Source organism: Saccopteryx leptura, chromosome 2 (assembly GCF_036850995.1).
Source record: "Saccopteryx leptura isolate mSacLep1 chromosome 2, mSacLep1_pri_phased_curated, whole genome shotgun sequence".
NCBI lineage: Eukaryota > Metazoa > Chordata > Mammalia > Chiroptera > Emballonuridae > Saccopteryx > Saccopteryx leptura.
Genome location: NC_089504.1, coordinates 330,836,311 through 330,853,811, shown reverse-complemented (window position 1 = coordinate 330,853,811; position 17,501 = coordinate 330,836,311). Strand labels below are relative to the sequence as shown.

The following is a 17,501-nucleotide window of genomic DNA, read 5'->3' as shown; positions in this document are numbered from 1 at the left end:
GGGCTGCCTTTTTCTCAAAGGGTAAAGCTTGTGGGGTGGTAGGAAAAAAACCGAGGGCCCAAAACTATAACTCTGCAGCAAAAGACAGATGCCCTTCAAAACACGTCACATTCTTTAAGAGGTCTTGCAAAAGTAGCAAGAGCTGAGGGTGACTTTATAAGTAAAAGCGGGAGGGGCACCAACTCGTACAGGGGCAGTTCCTACTGTGCACCTGACCCTGAGCAAGAATGTCAGGTTTTAGGGCAGCTCCCATCAGCCCCAAGGGCATCAGGACTCTGCCTCTGAACCAGAGCTGCTTTCCCGACTAACTTCAATCTGGAGAGATGGTAAGTTATCTAACCGGCTCTTCTTTTGGCGAGACTGTTCTTTCTCCTTAATCAGAGCCCCCCATGCCCTCTGCAGCTCGGAGTCATCTTCCTCAGTGCCAGAAGCCCTATGATCCACTTTCTTCATGTTCTTTTCTTTGGTCTTCGATGCAGATCCTAAGCGAGTCCATAAGCTACCTGTTTGAAGGAGAAGGGATTTTAGCTTTGGTCATCAATGCTGAGAAGCAGGAGCACTGCCAGCACTCGACGAGCAGGAAACACTGATGGGGGTGCATCTGTGGCGCTTGCAACCACTGTGTAGCCTTGGGCAGGTCATCTCATTTCCCTGTCTGCAAACTGAGGGATGCAGACCCAAGGGGAGTGTCTCACAGCTAGGGGACGTGTCCCTCGCCACTAGGCTTGTCAGAATCACCAAGGGAGTCTTTTCATGCTACACCTGCCCCTCCCTGGCGAGATTCCCAATCCTGTGCACAACTGCATTCTGGCAGGAGTGGGTCATCCCAGATCACTCCCAGCTATATAACATTCTTCAACACTGTAAACTTTTAGAGATTCTGCCTACTCTCCATTAATCTTAAAAAATACTCTATCAATATCTAATAATAGCAAAACACGTATTTAGAATTTATAGTATAGCTGTACTATAAGGCAATTAAGTTGTATTTATAAAGAATATTACACTGTAGAAAAGTGACTATATGAAAAAGTAGGATATGTACATAAGACAAAAACCGGAATAGCATACGTGAAACTAAGAAGTATCTGTCTGAACAGAAAGAACCAGGGGCGAGTCTTTTCTTCTTTTTTCTAAATTTTCCATACTGTTACCATTATTATCGTTATTACAATGATTATAATGGAAGAGGAAAAATAATTTGTTTTTGGCGTTTGCTATTTACTGCCTTCTGCTAACAAAGAACTTCAATACTTTACCCATTGTCCCTGCTCTTACCCAATTCTCATCCCCATTAGTTGTGTTACCAACCTGATTTCTTCTCCCGAGTATCAGAATAGAGGCCTTTAATGTCTTGCCTCGGAACACCTAGCCTACTATGTACATCAGAAAAGGGCTCTCTCCGAACAATAGGGTTGCAAGCCTTTTCTGGAGAATGTGGTCTTTTTCCTAACCGCTGGCGTATATCTAGAAAAAGAAAAAAAGTACTACTGTTACCAAGGGTATGTGCTTTGCTCTCTGTACTGCAACCTAAGACCTCTACAGGACCTGGGCCACAGCTCCCTGAGTGAGGACAAAGGGCCCGATACTCTCAAGCTCCTAAAAGCCTTCTTTCTATGCCAATGATTTTCAACCTCTTTCATCTCATGGTAACATAAACTAATTACTAAAATTCTGTGCCACACCAAAATATGTATCATACTTTTTGCCAATCTGACAAAACATAGGTATAATTTTGATTCATTCACAATAGGATGGCTATTGTTGTATTGGCTGTTGTCATTTTTTTATTTGATAATCTAAGGGAAAAGAGGTCAGTGCCCCTGACTAGTCATGTATTGCATGTTTTAAAAATTCTTATGGCAGCCTGACCAGGCGGTGACACAGTGGATAGAGCGTCGGACTGGGATGCGGAAGGACCCGGGTTCGAGACCCCAAGGTTGCCAGCTTGAGCGCGGGCTCATCTGGTGTGAGCAAAAAGCTCACCAGCTTGGACCCAAGGTCACTGACTCAAGCAAGGGGTTGCTCGGTCTGCTGAAGGCTCACGGTCAAGGTACATATGAGAATGCAATCAATGAACTAAGGTGTTGCAACGAAAAAAAAACTGATGATTGATGCTTCTCATCTCTTTCTGTTCCTGTCTGTCTGTCTCTGTCCATCCCTCTCTCTGACTCGCGCTGTCTCTGAAATAAATAAATAAAAATTAAAAAGAAAAATTCTTACGGCATATTGGTTAAAAATCGCTGATCTATCCAATCAATCTGTATTCTCTTAGGAAAATTCAGATGTAGAAGCTCTTAGGGGAAAAAAGTCTCAGCTAACCATTCCAGAAAGAAATTTCTGAGGCAGGATAAACTGTCTTTTGGTTTTGGGGTTTTTTTTTAGAATTTATTGATTTTTAGAGAAGGGGGGGGGACAGAGAGAGAGAGAGAGAAAGAAAGGGGAGAAGCAGGAAGCATCAACTCATAGTAGTTGCTTCCTATATGTGCCTTGACCAGGCAAGCCCAGGGTTTCGAACTGGACCTCAGCATTCCAGATCGACGTTTTATTCACTGTGCTACCACAGGTCAGGCTTGTTTTTTAAGTATAACCAAGCAGATCAAATAATTTATAAACAATTCAACTAACAAGCAATAAATGCAAAGCCTCTGGGCAAAAGCCACAACCTTTGAACATATATAAAGTTCTCGATAAACTTTTTACACTTGATGAATGTTATGAGGGCAGAAACCACAATCTTTGAACATATAAAAAGTTCTCAGATTCAAAACCCCGAGATTGTCGGCTTGAGTGTGGGCTCGTCTGGCTCGAGCACAGATTCACCAGCTTGAGCGCAGGCTTGCTGGCTTGAGCGTGGGATCATAGACAAGACCCCATGGTCGCTGGCTTGAGCCCAAAGGTTGCTGGCTTGAGCAAGGGGTCACTGGCTTGGCTGGAGCACTCCCTCCCCAACCTCATCAGGGCATGTATGAGAAACCAATCAATGAACAACTAAGGTGCCACAACGAAGAATTAATGCCTCTCATCTCTTTCTCCCTTTCTGTCTATCCCTGTCTGTCCTTCTCTCTTGCACTAAAAAAACAAACAAACAAAAAAACACTTAGAATGGTGAAAAACAAAGGGAAGATGTTCCAAATCAAATTTGTTTTTCCTCTAATCCCCCCCAAATCTGCCTGTCCTCCTGGGCTCCCTCTAACAATAATAGCAACAAGAAAACCACGTTTATTGCCAAGTGATTGTGCTGGGGCTACTCCCCATCCTGCTCCTTCTCTCAGAGAGCAGTCTCCCCATCATCCGAGTCCCTGAGGTCTGAGCCCCGTGGCTTCTCTCTCTTTCCCCCCACACATCCCAGGGCTGAGTATTCTTCCTTCACAAGGTTTTACTTTCTTATCCATTCCGTCTCTGCAGTTCCTGACCTAGTTCAGGGCCTTGTTAATTCCTTAACTTTATACCCTACCCCGCTCTGTTCCCAAGTTATCTTTCTAAAATAGATATAAGGTCAGGTTACTTCCTTAAAAAACTACATTTGCCAACTGAGATCCTATTCCTTCCCCAAGGACTCACTCTAAAGCAACTTTTCTAAGAAACCTCCCACAATTTTGCTGGTAGATCTAGCTTCCTCCCTGTTCCCACAGCCCAGTGTTTACAGAACTATCAGAGCATTTCCTCCACTCTGCTTTGGGGGGAGTTATCTGAATATGTATACTTGTTTTTCCATCAGGAGTTCTATAATGACTTTGCATCCTCTCCAAAAACTTCAAATACTCCTAGTACCTGGCCCAGGGCCTGTCACACAGCAGGCATGGCCAAGTACCTGCTACATACATGTCTAGTTCAAATTTATAACCATTTCTACAACAATTTAATTTCTAGTATCCTTATGTATAAAGAATACCAATTACATACAGAGCAAAATAACTATTAGGTCCCAAAATACAGAAAGCTAGTATCAAAAAGTCTTCTTATTCTTCATTTCATCAAGTCTAATGCCTAACTCAAAATTTAGAAGTGATGAACCAGGACAACTAAATCAGTCGAGAAATAGCAACATTTTTATCTAAAAACCTATCCCTGCCCCAGTTTGCTTTCCGTAGTTCAGAATAAAGCCCAGAAACACAACTGAACAACAATACCTGACTTAATACTGCTGCCTGATGGCCGTGGACGTGTGTGCTGACGTTTTTCATCTAAAAGATGTCGGACATCTGCAAATTTTTCAGGTGGTAATTTGTTACCGATTCGATTTTTGATATTGCTTGTGGATACAGTATCTGCCCTCATGGAGTTCCTTAAAAAAGGAGAGGGAGACAGTTAACCAACTTCAGCTGTGGGACAATGCCCACACAACAATCTCATACACTTTTGAGGAACTACACTAAGAACCCCAACCTAATAGAGCCAACATTCACTTATAAATACTATACATTGATAATTATTTGTTCACAAAAATCATGATCAGCCTGTTGCAAAGAGACCAGCCAAGGCGAGCAGGCTCCTGAGTTTTCCAGGGTGGTTTCCACACGATATCTGTAAGCTATCACACAGGAAGTAAAACTATAAATCCCCTTCTCCCCAGACAAACATTAAGCAGAGTCCGTAAAGGGCTTGGGGCCTCTGCTCATCTAGGCTGTGATTTGGCTGTATTCAAGATACAAGAGAATCTACAATCCTTTTCTTTAAAGGGTTGACTTCTTTGTCAACGAGATCTGCTATCATGCTGGGGACCGGCATTATTGTGGTAAAATTTGCCATTGCAAAGTTCTGAGAAAACTAAAAATAACGATGTGAACAAGCCATACAAATCAGTTTGATTTTTTCCCTTTCCCCCAAATACACCACCAAGAACACTTGGAACATCCCCAGACTCCAGCCCTTTGAGTTGTGTATATGCGATCTGTACTCAGGAATCTGTTCATCCCCACTAGTCATCAAAGAAATGCACATTAAAATAACTATTTCTTTTGTCTGAAATTAGCAAAAATTAGAAAGTGATAATACCTAACATTGGCAGGTATGTAGGTAACAGGTGGCGATGTGAGTGAATAAAACCTTTCTGGAATGAAATTTAACAATACCACATTTTAAAACATTCATATTGTTCATGCAATAACTGGAATTCAAGAAATTTATCTATTAGTACGATAGCAAGAAAATAGAACCTAAATGGCCATCAATATCTTATATTGGGTTAAATAAACCATGGTTTTCTAAATAAATGGACTACATACAGTTGAAAAAATAGTTGATGTTCACAATATATTAAATGGAAAAAGCATACTGGAAAACAACATTAATAGCATAACTTCATTTTAGTACAAACAGACCTATCATTTCTCCGTATGTTGTGTACATGCACAGAACTAGCAGGAAGGTTATTCACCCAATTGCTAGGAGTCCTCATTGTAGAAGGGGGTGATCGTACAGGTGATTTTCACCTTTTATATTATCTATAACAAGGATCTCTTCCTGCGTATTTTGAGGAAAAAAATCAAACACTTTTATTCAAATTCTACAAAGGACTAAAATTAGGAGAGATAAAGTGATTATAAAACTAAGATGAATTAGGCCCTGGCCGGTTGGCTCAGCGGTAGTGTCAGCCTAGTGTATGGAAGTCCCGGGTTCGATTCCCGGTCAGGGCACACTGGAGAAGTGCCCATCTACTTCTCCACCCTTTCCCCTCTCCTTCCTCTTGGTCTCTCTCTTCGCCTCCAGCAGCTAAGGCTTTATTGGAGCAAAGTTGGCTTGCTCTACGCCATAGATAGGCCGAGCATTGCCCCCTGGTGGGCATGTCGGGTGGATCCTGGTCAGCCACATGCAAGAGTCTGACTGCCTCCCTGCTTCTAACTTCAGAAAAATACCAAATAAATAAATAAATAAATAAAAATGAAAACTAAGATGAATTAAAGAAAGTTAGAAATTAGTATTTAAAATCAAATTAAAAACTAGCACTCGCCCTGGCTGGTTGGCTCACTGGTAGAGAGCGTCAGCCTGGCGTGTGGATGTCCCGGGTATGATTCCCGGTCAGGGTACACAGGAGAAATGATCATCTGCTTCTCCACCGCGCCCCCGCCCCTGCAGCCATGGCTCCATTGGTTCAAGCGCATCTGCCCCCGGGCTCCGAGGATGGCTCAGTGGATAGCTCCATGGAGCCTCCACCTCAGGGCACTAAAAATAGCTCAATTGTGAGCATGGCCCCAGAGGAGCAGAGCATCAGCCCCATATGGGGATTGCCGGGTGGATCCCGGGAGAGGTGCATACCGGAGTCTGTCTTTCTATCTCCCCTCCTCTCACTTGGAAAAGAAGGAACAAAATTAAACAAAATGCACAAAGTAGCAGTGACAGCCCTGGTCAGGTGGCTCAGTAAACAGAGCATGATCCTGGAGTACCAAGGTTGCAGGCTGATCCCTGGTCCGGGCACACACAAGAGCAACCAGTGAGTGCACAACTAAATGGAACTAAGGGGAACAACAAATTGTTGCTTCTCTTCCTCCCTCCCTCCCTCCCCTCCCTCTCTCTCTCTCTCCCTTCCTCCCCCTCCCTCCCTTCCCCTCTTCTCAAATCAATGGAAAAAATTAAAAAAAAAAACAAAAAAAAATAGCACTGACAAAAAGAAAAAATATTACCTAATATTTTTCAACTGAGATTCCACTTCATCAGCATACATAGTCATTTTCATGCTTTTCTTTGGTGAAGGAGTGGAAATCATTTTCAGTTCTAGATCATAGTCCATTTCATCGGAGTCCGAGCTGCTGGCACTGGACTGCCTAGACGCGCTCCGCTCCCGGGTCTGCTTGAGAGCTGGGAGCTCCTCATGGTACTCCACCACCACCCTATCATCTGCATCCATGTCCTGGTCCTCTTCTTCCTCCTCTTCCTCCTCCTCCTCTTCAATGGGTTCCTCAGGAACATTCACTAGCCCTAAAGATTTTAACCAAAAAACATTAGGAAAAACATGACAAGTCTAATTTTCTATTCATTTCGATGACCCTTTTAAAAGAAGGGGTTCCTATGCCCAAGATTTTATTGAAGCATTATCTATAACAATGCCAATCTGGTTACCACTCTGATACCTACAACATAAGAATGGCTAGGTAAAGTATGATCTTCCAGTTTACAGAAGATTATAAAATTATCTAAAATAGTTGTCATTATTCACAGAGTCTATATTTCTGAATTTGTAAAACTTATCTCTAACTCTAAAATCAATACTTGCAGTACTTTCACGGTCATTTGTGGCCATGTGCAGAGTGGCAAAAATATCTGAGTCACCACACATGCACATTCCCAGCTCAGGTCAAACATGGAAATGCTCTGCCTTTTTCTTTCATCTCTCACACTGTAAATAAGTGTCCTTTCTGCAATCTAGTGAGTACCATGTTTTTCACATTTCTGTGCCTTTTTTCCATGATTTCCCTGTTTAGTAATGCCAAAACTCCTTAGTGTTTCTAAGCGCAAGGGGGATGTAATTAATGTGCCTTAAGGGGAAAATATGTGTATTGGATAAGTTTTGTTTGTTCAGACATGAGTTATAGTGCTATTGACTGTGAATCCATGTTAATGACTGTATTAAATGTATATATAAACATAAGATGTCCTTAAACAAAAACACATGTCAAACAAGGTTATACATATATTGATCAGCTGACAAAAATGGTATGACCAGATTCTCAATGCTTTAGTATTTGCTCCTTCAGTAATCACAGTGACTTTACAGACCATAACCACCAGAAATAATGAAAATCAATTGCACCTTTAAAGTTGATGAAAAATGTTTATAAATAGGGAAGCAGAATATAAAGTATATGTTCACAGAAATTATATTTATTATGAGAAGAAACAAACAGAAAAAATGTAAAATGAAGACAGTTGTTACAGTGCTAGAATTAGGGGCAATTTTCTTGTCAATTTCTTTAATATGAATATAAAGATTACATGACAAAAATATCTTGCCCTGGGCCCTGGCCGGTTGGCTCAGTGGTAGAGCGTCGGCCTGGTGTGCAGAAGTCCCGGGTTCGATTCCCAGCCAGGGCACACAGGAGAAGCGCCCATCTGCTTCTCCACCCCTCCCCCTCTCCTTCCTCTCTGTCTCTCTCTTCCCCTCCCGCAGCCGAGGCTCCATTGGAGCAAAGATGGCCCGGGTGCTGGGGATGGCTCCTTGGCCTCTGCCCCCAGCGCTAGAGTGGCTCTGGTCGCAACAGAGCGACGCCCCGGAGGGGCAGAGCATCACCCCCTGGTGGGCAGAGCGTCGCCCCTGGTGGGCGTGCCAGGTGGATCCCGGTCAGGCGCATGCGGGAGTCTGTCTGACTGTCTCTCCCAGTATCTAGCTTCAGAAAAATACAAAAAAAAAAAAAAAAAATCTTGCCCTGGCCGGTTGGCTCAGTGGTAGAGCATCAACCCGGTGTATGGATGTGCCAGATTCGATTCCCGGTCAGGCACACAGAAAAGGCAACCAACTGCTTCTCCATCCCTCTCCCTTCTTTCTCTCCCCCTCTCTCTCTGTCCTCCGCCCCCATAGCCGTGGTTTGATTGGTTTGAGCACATCAGCCCTGAGCACTGAGGATGGTTTCATGGAGCTCCCACCTCAGGTGCTAAAAATAACTAGGTTGTGAGCATGGCTCCAGACAGGCAGAGCATCGGCCCCAGATGGGGGCTGCTGGGTGGATCCTGATCAGGGCACATGTAGGAGTCTATCTCTCTGTCTCCCCTCCTCTCACTTGGAAAAGGAGAAAAAAAAAAAAAAAAAGAAAATATCTTAAAATAACTAAAACTGGAAAAGTGTAACTGCATAAGATGCAAATTTCAAATATATAATTTTCAATATACACATTAATAAAAATGTATAGGCCCTGAACAGTTGGTTCAGTGGAAGAGCACCAGCCCAGCATGTGGAGGTCCTGGGTTCGATTCCCGGCTAGGGCACACAGGAGAAGCACCCATCTGCTTCTCCACTCTTCCCCCTCTCCTTCCTCTCTGTCTCTCTCTTCCTCTCCTGCAGCCAAGGCACCATGAGAGCAAAGTTGGCCCAGGTGCTGAGGATGGCTCCACGGCCTCCGCCTAAGGCGCTGGAATGGCCGTGGTTGCAGCAAAGCAACGCCCTGAAGGGGCTGAGCATTGCCCCCTGGTGGGCATGCCGGGTGGATCCCGGTCAGCACATGCGGGAGTCTGTCTGAAGCCCCCCACTTCTCACTTCAGGAAAATAATAATAATAATAATGTATAAACTTCACCTCTTCCTGTCCCTGTAACAATAAATGTGTATGCATGTTATTACATGTTTTTATGCATGTTATTACATGTTTGTATGCTGACTTAACTAATTCTAGTTCTACAAAAAAGCATGTAGGAGATCCCACAGATTAGTTTAAAAATAAAAACAAATCGCCCTGGCCAGTTGGCTCAGTGGTAGAGCGTCGGCCTGGCGTGCAGAAGTCTCGGGTTCGATTCCCGGCCAGGGCACACAGGAGAAGCGCCCATCTGCTTCTCCACCCCTCCCCCTCTCCTTCCTCTCTGTCTCTCTCTTCCCCTCCCGCAGCCGAGGCTCCATTGGAGCAAAAGATGGCCCGGGCGCTGGGGATGGCTCCTTGGCCTCTGCCCCAGGCGCTAGAGTGGCTCTGGTCGCAACAGCGCGACGCCCCGGAGGGGCAGAGCATCGGCCCCTGGTGGGCAGAGCGTGGCCCCTGGTGGGCAGAGCGTAGCCCCCTGGTGGGCATTCTGGGTGGATCCCGGTCGGGCGCATGCAGGAGTCTGTTTGACTGTCTCTCCCCATTTCCAGCTTCAGAAAAATACAAAAAAATAAATAAATAAAAAAATTAAAACAAATCTATACAAAACATAATGGAAATGATTCTTTTACAATAAGCATGGAAGGAAGGAAGGAAGGGAGGGAGGGAGGGAGGGAAGAAGGGAAGGAGGGAGAGAGGAAAGAAGAGAGAAAAAGAAGAAAACCAAACCTAAGTTATGACTTTCCACTTTTTGAAGGCATTCATGTGCACAAGCCAATAAGCATAGAACACTAGACATAGCAGCCTATTTTCATTTTCAGACAAAAGAACAATAAAAATCAGCTCATCTGATAAATTATTTAAAAAAATTTTTTCATGCAGCTTTTGATATAAATAGGAAAAATTAGAGTCCAATAGTTTCAATTTTCCCTATGTCACAAATTGGTCTTTTTTGTTAGAACAACTTTTATTAAAATCATTTGACCTCTTTGTATGGGCAATTTAAAATTAATTGTGACTTCACTTACTTTCCTATATGTTGGCAGAGGGTGAGGGCAAGGAAGAGAGGATGATAAAGTTTGGAACCTTAAAAGACTGTATTAAGAATAAAAATATGATTTCGGGAGCCAAACATGTGTCTACCCAAGAGCTGAGCAGGCAACTACCGGAATGTCGGTGTTTATAGGACGTCAAGCCAACGTCATCCCCAATCAGTGCTCTCTTCTTGATCACATCCCGCTGAATGCGACGGGAATGATATCTTCGCTTCCTGTAACATTGCCAAAATAAGCACATAATCAAAGATCAGCAGAAAGGACCTTGAAACCCACTGATTAATTTCAACGACACACTGATACAATGTCAGGTGCTGAAACAGAGACATCTGAAATGAAACTGAAATTTAGCATTCTCACACCACTGACCACAGGAAAGAATCCTGCACTCTTCCCTCCTCTTCCTTGGAGTCCACACAAGGTGTTGACATTCTACTGCAGAATACCAACTAAAGGATTAAGAACGGTTTAACCATTGTATGTTACACTTTTGGACTCACCAAGAATTACTAAGTATTCCTTTCATGCCTCCGTAATTTGGATTCCCATATTTCATGTAATACTGACTTCTTCTGGCTGCTCCAAGTTCCTTTTTGTCATCTAAAAATTAATTACAACAGTTACCTAGGATTTCCTGTGGGTGTGAAAACAATGTGGAATAGTTAAAAAAAAATAAAAAGACTGTTTTCCACAGCTGATATCAGACCAGCACAATCAGCCAACAAAAGAGAAAGATGCACTGTAAACATTCACTCTGAGTGCCTAGTAGGGCAGTGAAGTGTCGGAGAGACAGATGAATGAGGTGAAGCTGCTGTTAAGGAGCTGATTCATAGAGGAAATACTTCTAGAAAACCCCAACAATACAAGATACAAGATTCTAGGAAGCATGAGAGAATTTCAATCATTACAGGTGCTCAAGAATCAAAAGGCATTTTTGAAGAGGTGGCATTTTCACTGCCCCTGAAAGGTGATATTCATTTCTGAATGGCAACACATCAATAACACAAAATCGGGATTAAAGAAACATAAGCCCATATATTTGATAAATCATTTTTCCAGTTTATCATGATTTCCTCAAAATAACTTAAAGAAAACAGCACAGTGCCATGTATCCAGAATACACTCAAACAAGTAAATGTAGACAAATCTCTTTGTCAAGTTAAAATGCCAATTAATAGAAAGGAAAGGTGCTCAGTGATCATACATAATTTTTATACTCTGAAGGCCTTTGATGGTTCCTTGGGCACTTACTGACTGCAATGGATGAACCCCAATATGAATACACCAGTGCTACGGGTAAACACAGCGGCACAAGCTAGTACATGCTCCCTACAAAAAAACATGTCTGAGGAGAAACGGCTGGAAGGGGCTCTCCTGGCGAAACCCAAGACAACTCATGAATTAAAATAATGATAGCAGTGAATGATAACCCACTGAATAAAACAAAACTCCATGAGTCTACACTGACATAAATAAGTAAATAAATGGGTAGAAGGGAAAGCTCTTCCTTACAGCAGACTGCCAATAAAGAAATAATGGAGTGAAAAAGTCAATGGATGCTAAAGCTACTGCGTGAAAGTTTGAGGAGCAACAGACTACTTACATAATCTCGAAGTATCTTCCCACAAATTTTAAAATTACAAATCGGAAAACAGAAACTACAGTATAGAGAAACCTGGCGATCATTACCTTAACCAAGTGATAAAAGTTAACATCCCCGGGAATTGGACAAATGTTAGTATTCTTTTTTATTTTATTTTAATTTTTAAATCCTTCTTGGGAGAAAAAAAGAAGCATCAACTCTTAGTTCCACCTAGTTCTTCCATTTAGTTGTTCACTCACTGGTTGCTTCTCACAGGGGCCCTGACTGGGAAGTGAACCAGGTCAACACTATATAGTGAGCCACTTGGCCAGGTCCAGTTCTATAGCATTCTTACCTAAAATATACAGCCCCAATCTAATCAGGATAAGATATCAAACAAACCCGAACTATAGAGCACTCTATAAAATAATGAGCCTATACTCTTTAAAAAATGGTTCCATCAATGAAAACAAAGCAAAGCAGTAGTTCCAGATTTAGGGGACTAAAGTACACTTCAATACTCAGTCCTGGAGTGGTCCCCGTTTAATGGGGGAGTAGTATAAAAGAAAATCCAAATCTGACAATTACCATCCTCATCATCACCATCAACTACGTACAGCACTCACTGTGTGTCAGGCAGTTCTGATATACAGAGTGGGGGAATTCTTGGAACAACTGATGAAATCTAAATGGGGACTATAGATTATGTAATAGTGCTGGTATTAACGTTAAACTTCCTGATTTTGACAACTGTGCTATATGTAAGACAGTCCTCGTTCTTCAGAAATACATACTGAAGTATTCAAAGATGAAGGATTGTTACCTCTAATCAACTCTCAAACAAGTAAAAGAAATTGTGTGTGTTTAATACACAGCAAGTATCATTTTGTATAACTAGCCTTACAAATTATTATTTGACTTAATTCCTTAGGGAATTGAGCTGAATGGCACTATGAACAATGTCCAGGAAGATTCTGCTGTAATAAATAAAAATATACAATTTTCAGAGGTTTTTATAGTTCAGACAATAAAGTGGCAAACAAGCTATAACAGAAAATAACTTACTTTAGCCAGAAATCACAAAAGGATACAAATAGTTAATGTTTACTTTTAAAGTCGGAAACTCCAACTCAGGCAGCAAACCAGCATTTCATAAGCACAGAATATTATATTTTTAAAGGGCTTTGAGATTACCTGATCTAACTTCAAATTCAAAAGAGAAGGATGTCACTAAATAATAAATCACTGATTAAAAATAAAAACCAATACCAAATATCACATTTACCTTTTGTTGCAAATCTCATGAATAACCTATTTCCTTTAGCAAGTTTGTTAGCTGGACGAAGATCGTTTCTTAGCAGAGACTCTTCTTCTACCTGAGATAATGTGTCCAACTTAAGAAAAAAGAGTATTTCAATATAAAAATTAAAGCCATTTTCACTTTTATTCCGTAGCAAAGCTAACATTAATTAAGAAAGCATTCTGCCTTTAATAATAGTCATCAGGATTACAGAACTAATTCCTCTGTAGAATTCCTAAGTCAGAGGTCTTCCCTGACCACCTTGTCAAAAACAATGGTCTCCATCACTCTATGCACTTATCTTTCTTTTTTTTATTAAGCGAGAGAGGGGGGAGGCAGATGCCCACATGTAACTCAACCAGGATCCACCCAGCAAGCCTCCCACGGGGCGATGCTCTGCCCATCTGGGGCCACTGCTTTGTTGCTCAGCAACCAAGCTTTTTCAGCACTTGAGGTGAAGTCATGGAGCCATCCTCAACGCCTGGGGCCAACTTGCTCAAAGAACCATTCCAGCCATGGCTGAAGCCATGGCTGCGGGAGAGGAAGGGGGAGGAAGGGAGAGGAAGGGGGAGGAAGGGGGGAGGGGATGGTCGCTTCCTCTGTGTGCCCTGACCAAGAATTGAACCTGGGACTTTCACACGCTGGGCCAATGCTATACTGCTGAGCCAACCAGCCATGTCCCTCCCTTACCCTTCTTAATTTTTTTCATAGCATTTATCACTTCCTGACATTATATACCTGTGTATAGTACTTATCACTTCCTGACATTAATTATATACCTGTGTATCTATATACTGTCTTTCTTTTCCACTAAAATGTGAGCTCCAAGAGGGTAAAGACTTTGTTTGCTTGACACCATATCACCAGCATCTATAATTTGATATATACCGTATTTCCCTATGTATAAGATGCACCTTAATTTTGGGGCCCAAAATTTGAAAGAAAAAAAAAGTATTATATAAAGTTATTGAACTCAAGTTTTATTCATCATAAAATTCATATAACTCTTCCTCACTGTCAAAACTCCCATCCATTAGCTTGTCCTCATCTGTGTCTGATGACAAATCACTGTCTTCATATATTGCCTTGTCCTCAGTTCCATCTATGGCATTTGAAATGCCACAACCACTGTATAAGACGCACCCAGTTTTTAGGCCCCAAATTTTTCGAAAAAGGGTGTGTTTTATACATGGGGAAATATAGTACTATAGTATGCACTAAATGCATATTTTTTAAATAAATAATTTTTCCAACAATACTATATAATCCATTAGGAAACATGCCATTACTTGCTTTTTATTTTTTTAGATTTTATTTATTGACTTTTGGGGTGAGACAAAAAGCATCAACTTGTAATTGCTTCATGTTAATTGTTCATTGTTTCTCATATGTACCTTGACTGGGCAAGCCTGGGGTTTTGAATCAGAGACCTCAGCACTCCAGGTCGATGCTCTATCCCAGGGGTTGGGAACTCTTTTGGCTGAGAGAGCCATGAACGCCACTTATTTTAAAATGTAATTCCGTGAGAGCCATACAACGACCCGTGTACGTTATGCATTATCCAATAAAAATTTGGTGTTGTCCCGAAGAACAGCTGTGATTGGCTCCAGCCACCCGCAACCATGAACATGAGCGGTAGGAAATGAACGGATTGTAATACATGAGAATGTTTTATATTTTTAACGTTTTTTTTATTTTTTTATTAAAGATTTGTCTGCGAGCCAAATGCAGCCATCAAAAGAGCCCCATCTGGCTCGTAGGCCATAGGTTCCCGACCCCTGCTCTACCCACTACAGGTCAGGCTTGCTTTTTCTTACTTTTACTGATTAGATAACATTTCAAAGTATTTCTCAAAAAATTATTTTCTTTTACAGGAGTATAAGTACTATTTTAAGATCTCAAGATGAATCATTCATTATAGTCACACAAACTTAAAGGCTACAGTACTGGTGCACCCTCAGGTCTAATGGTGAGAGCCAGAGAAAGAACACAACTTACTAAGTCTTTAAGCCTTAAATAAAAAACAGTAATCAGTTTTTTAATGTAAAACTTTACACATATCTTTTCCCTATTACTAACCTCTACATCACTTGCATTTTCATCTTCAACTTCTCCTTCTTCAGCCTCGTCATCTGAACTGTCTTCCTGCTTGTCTAAAATGGAATGTGAGGACAAGATGAACTTTAACCTAACTCCATCTCAAATCACTTAAAAGTCCTATAATTTACTCCTTCTGTTTACTGATGATCCAAAACATCAGAGCCTATTTCAGAAATAACTGGTCATGAGATGCTGGATAACATTCTGCACAGAAACCCAAACTGATTTTCAGCCCTAAAGTCCCTCCTTTGTGTTGTTACCTTTTTTTTTTTTTTAAACAGAGACAGAGAGAGAGTCAGAGTGAGTGATAGACAGGGACAGACAGACAGGAACAGAGAAATGAGAAGCATCAATCATTAGTTTTTCGTTGCACATTGCGACACCTTAGTTGTTCATTGATTGCTTTCTCATATGTGCCTTGACCGTGGGCATTCAGCAGATCGAATAACCCCTTGCTTGAGCCAGCGACCTTGGATCCAAGCTGGCGAGCTTTCTGCTCAAGCCAGATGAGCCTGCACTCAAGCTGGCAACCTCGGGTCTCGAACCTGGGTCTTCTGCATCCCAGTCTGACGCTCTATCCACTGCGCCACCACCTGGTCAGGCCAGTTACCTTTTTTGCTTTTCTCAGATGACTTGTCTTCATTGGTATCCCTGCTTCTTATCTTATCCAGGTCTGGCAGAGAGCTCATATTAATAAGGGCTCGTGTGGCTGTCATCTCATCCAGCCAAACCACATTACCTAAAATAAAATGTAAAATAAAACACTGTATCACATCCAAATGGTTACGTTTCCTGAGAGCAGAAACTGCCTCATATTCATTCTGAGAGCTTCATCTAGGTACAGACTGATATCAATAAATGTACAAACCAACTAATGAAAAGAAAAATAGAAAGTAAGAGCAAAACCTCTTTGATGAAATTAGCCTAGACCTGCATTTCCGGACTGGGTTCTGCAAAATAAGTCAAAGATTCCATGAAAAAGAGTTTGTATATTAAAACTGGCACACAATGAGTGCTGTGTTAGTTCTTAATGAGGATGATTATCAAATAAATTTGGATTACCCTTTACACCTCTGTCCCCACAGGGAAGCCCTATGCTGTTCCTTATCATCCAGACATCCTTTTAAATGATGTTCTCCCATTGATTACAGCAGTAGTCCCCAACCCCCGGGCCATGGACCATGGACCAGTACCGGTCCGTGGGTCATTTGGTACCGGTCTGCAGAAAAAGAATAAATAACTTACATTATTTCCGTTTTATTTATATTTAAGTCTGAACAATGTTTTATTTTTTTTAAAGTGACCAGATTCCCTCTGTTACATCCGTCTAAGACTCGCTCTTGACGCTTGTCTTGGTCACATGATACATTTATCCGTCCCACCCTAAAGGCCAGTTCGTGAAAATATTTTCTGACATTAAACTGGTCCGTGGCCCAAAAAAGGTTGGGGACCACTGGATTACAGTATCTTCAAGAGATATACACAACAAAGGCATAACAGGCATTTGGCTTTGTAGCAACTAAGTGAATTTGCTTCTTTAACAAAGAGAATTAGGAAGACAAAGGTTTTGAGAAATCTTGTAAAAAAGAGACCTGTTTTGCCTGACCAGGCAGTGGCGCAGTGGATAGAGCGTCAGACTGGGATGCGGAGGACCCAGGTTCGAGACCCCAAGGTCGCCAGCTTGAGCATGGGCTCATCTGGTTTGACCAAAGCTCACCAGCCTGGACCCAAGGTCGCTGGCTCGAGCAAGGGGTTACACAGTCTGCTGTAGCCCCACGGTCAAGGCACATATGAGAAAGCAATAAATGAACTAAGGTGTCACAATGAAAAACTGATGATTGATGCTTCTCATCTTTCTCCATTCCTGTCTGTCTGTCCCTATCTCTGACTCTCTCTCTGTCTCTGTAAAAAAAAAAAAAATCTTATAAAAAAAAAAAAAAGAGAGACCTGTTTTTAACTGTTTAAAACAGCATTTATAGGCCCTGGCCAGTTGGTTCAGTGGTAGAGCGTCGGCCTGGTGTGCAGGAGTCCCGGGTTCGATTCCCAGCCAGGGCACACAGGAGAAGCGCCCATCTGCTTCTCCACCCCTGCCCCTCTCCTTCCTCTCTGTCTCTCTCTTCCCCTCCCGCAGCCAAGGCTCCACTGGAGCAGTTTGCCCGGGCGCTGAGGATGGCTCTGTGGCCTCTGCCTCAGGTGCTAGAATGGCTCTGATTGCGGCAGAGCGACGCCCCAAGATGGGCAGAA

General features: G+C 42.1%; 1 protein-coding gene across 2 annotated transcripts in view; it reads right to left on the bottom strand.

Annotated features, from left to right (window-relative positions):
• NCBP3 (nuclear cap binding subunit 3) overlaps positions 1–17,501 on the bottom strand; it is a 43,798-nt gene that overhangs the window by 8,899 nt on the left and 17,398 nt on the right. For both annotated transcript variants that reach the window (XM_066363438.1, XM_066363439.1), the window contains exons 5-13: positions 15,868–15,996; positions 15,237–15,310; positions 13,143–13,251; positions 10,776–10,875; positions 10,387–10,490; positions 6,624–6,918; positions 4,134–4,288; positions 1,312–1,467; positions 341–503 (exon numbers count right to left, since the gene is read on the bottom strand). In XM_066363438.1, the coding sequence (XP_066219535.1) occupies positions 341–503; positions 1,312–1,467; positions 4,134–4,288; positions 6,624–6,918; positions 10,387–10,490; positions 10,776–10,875; positions 13,143–13,251; positions 15,237–15,310; positions 15,868–15,996 (1,285 nt within the window). The remainder of the gene's footprint in view (positions 1–340; positions 504–1,311; positions 1,468–4,133; positions 4,289–6,623; positions 6,919–10,386; positions 10,491–10,775; positions 10,876–13,142; positions 13,252–15,236; positions 15,311–15,867; positions 15,997–17,501) is intronic.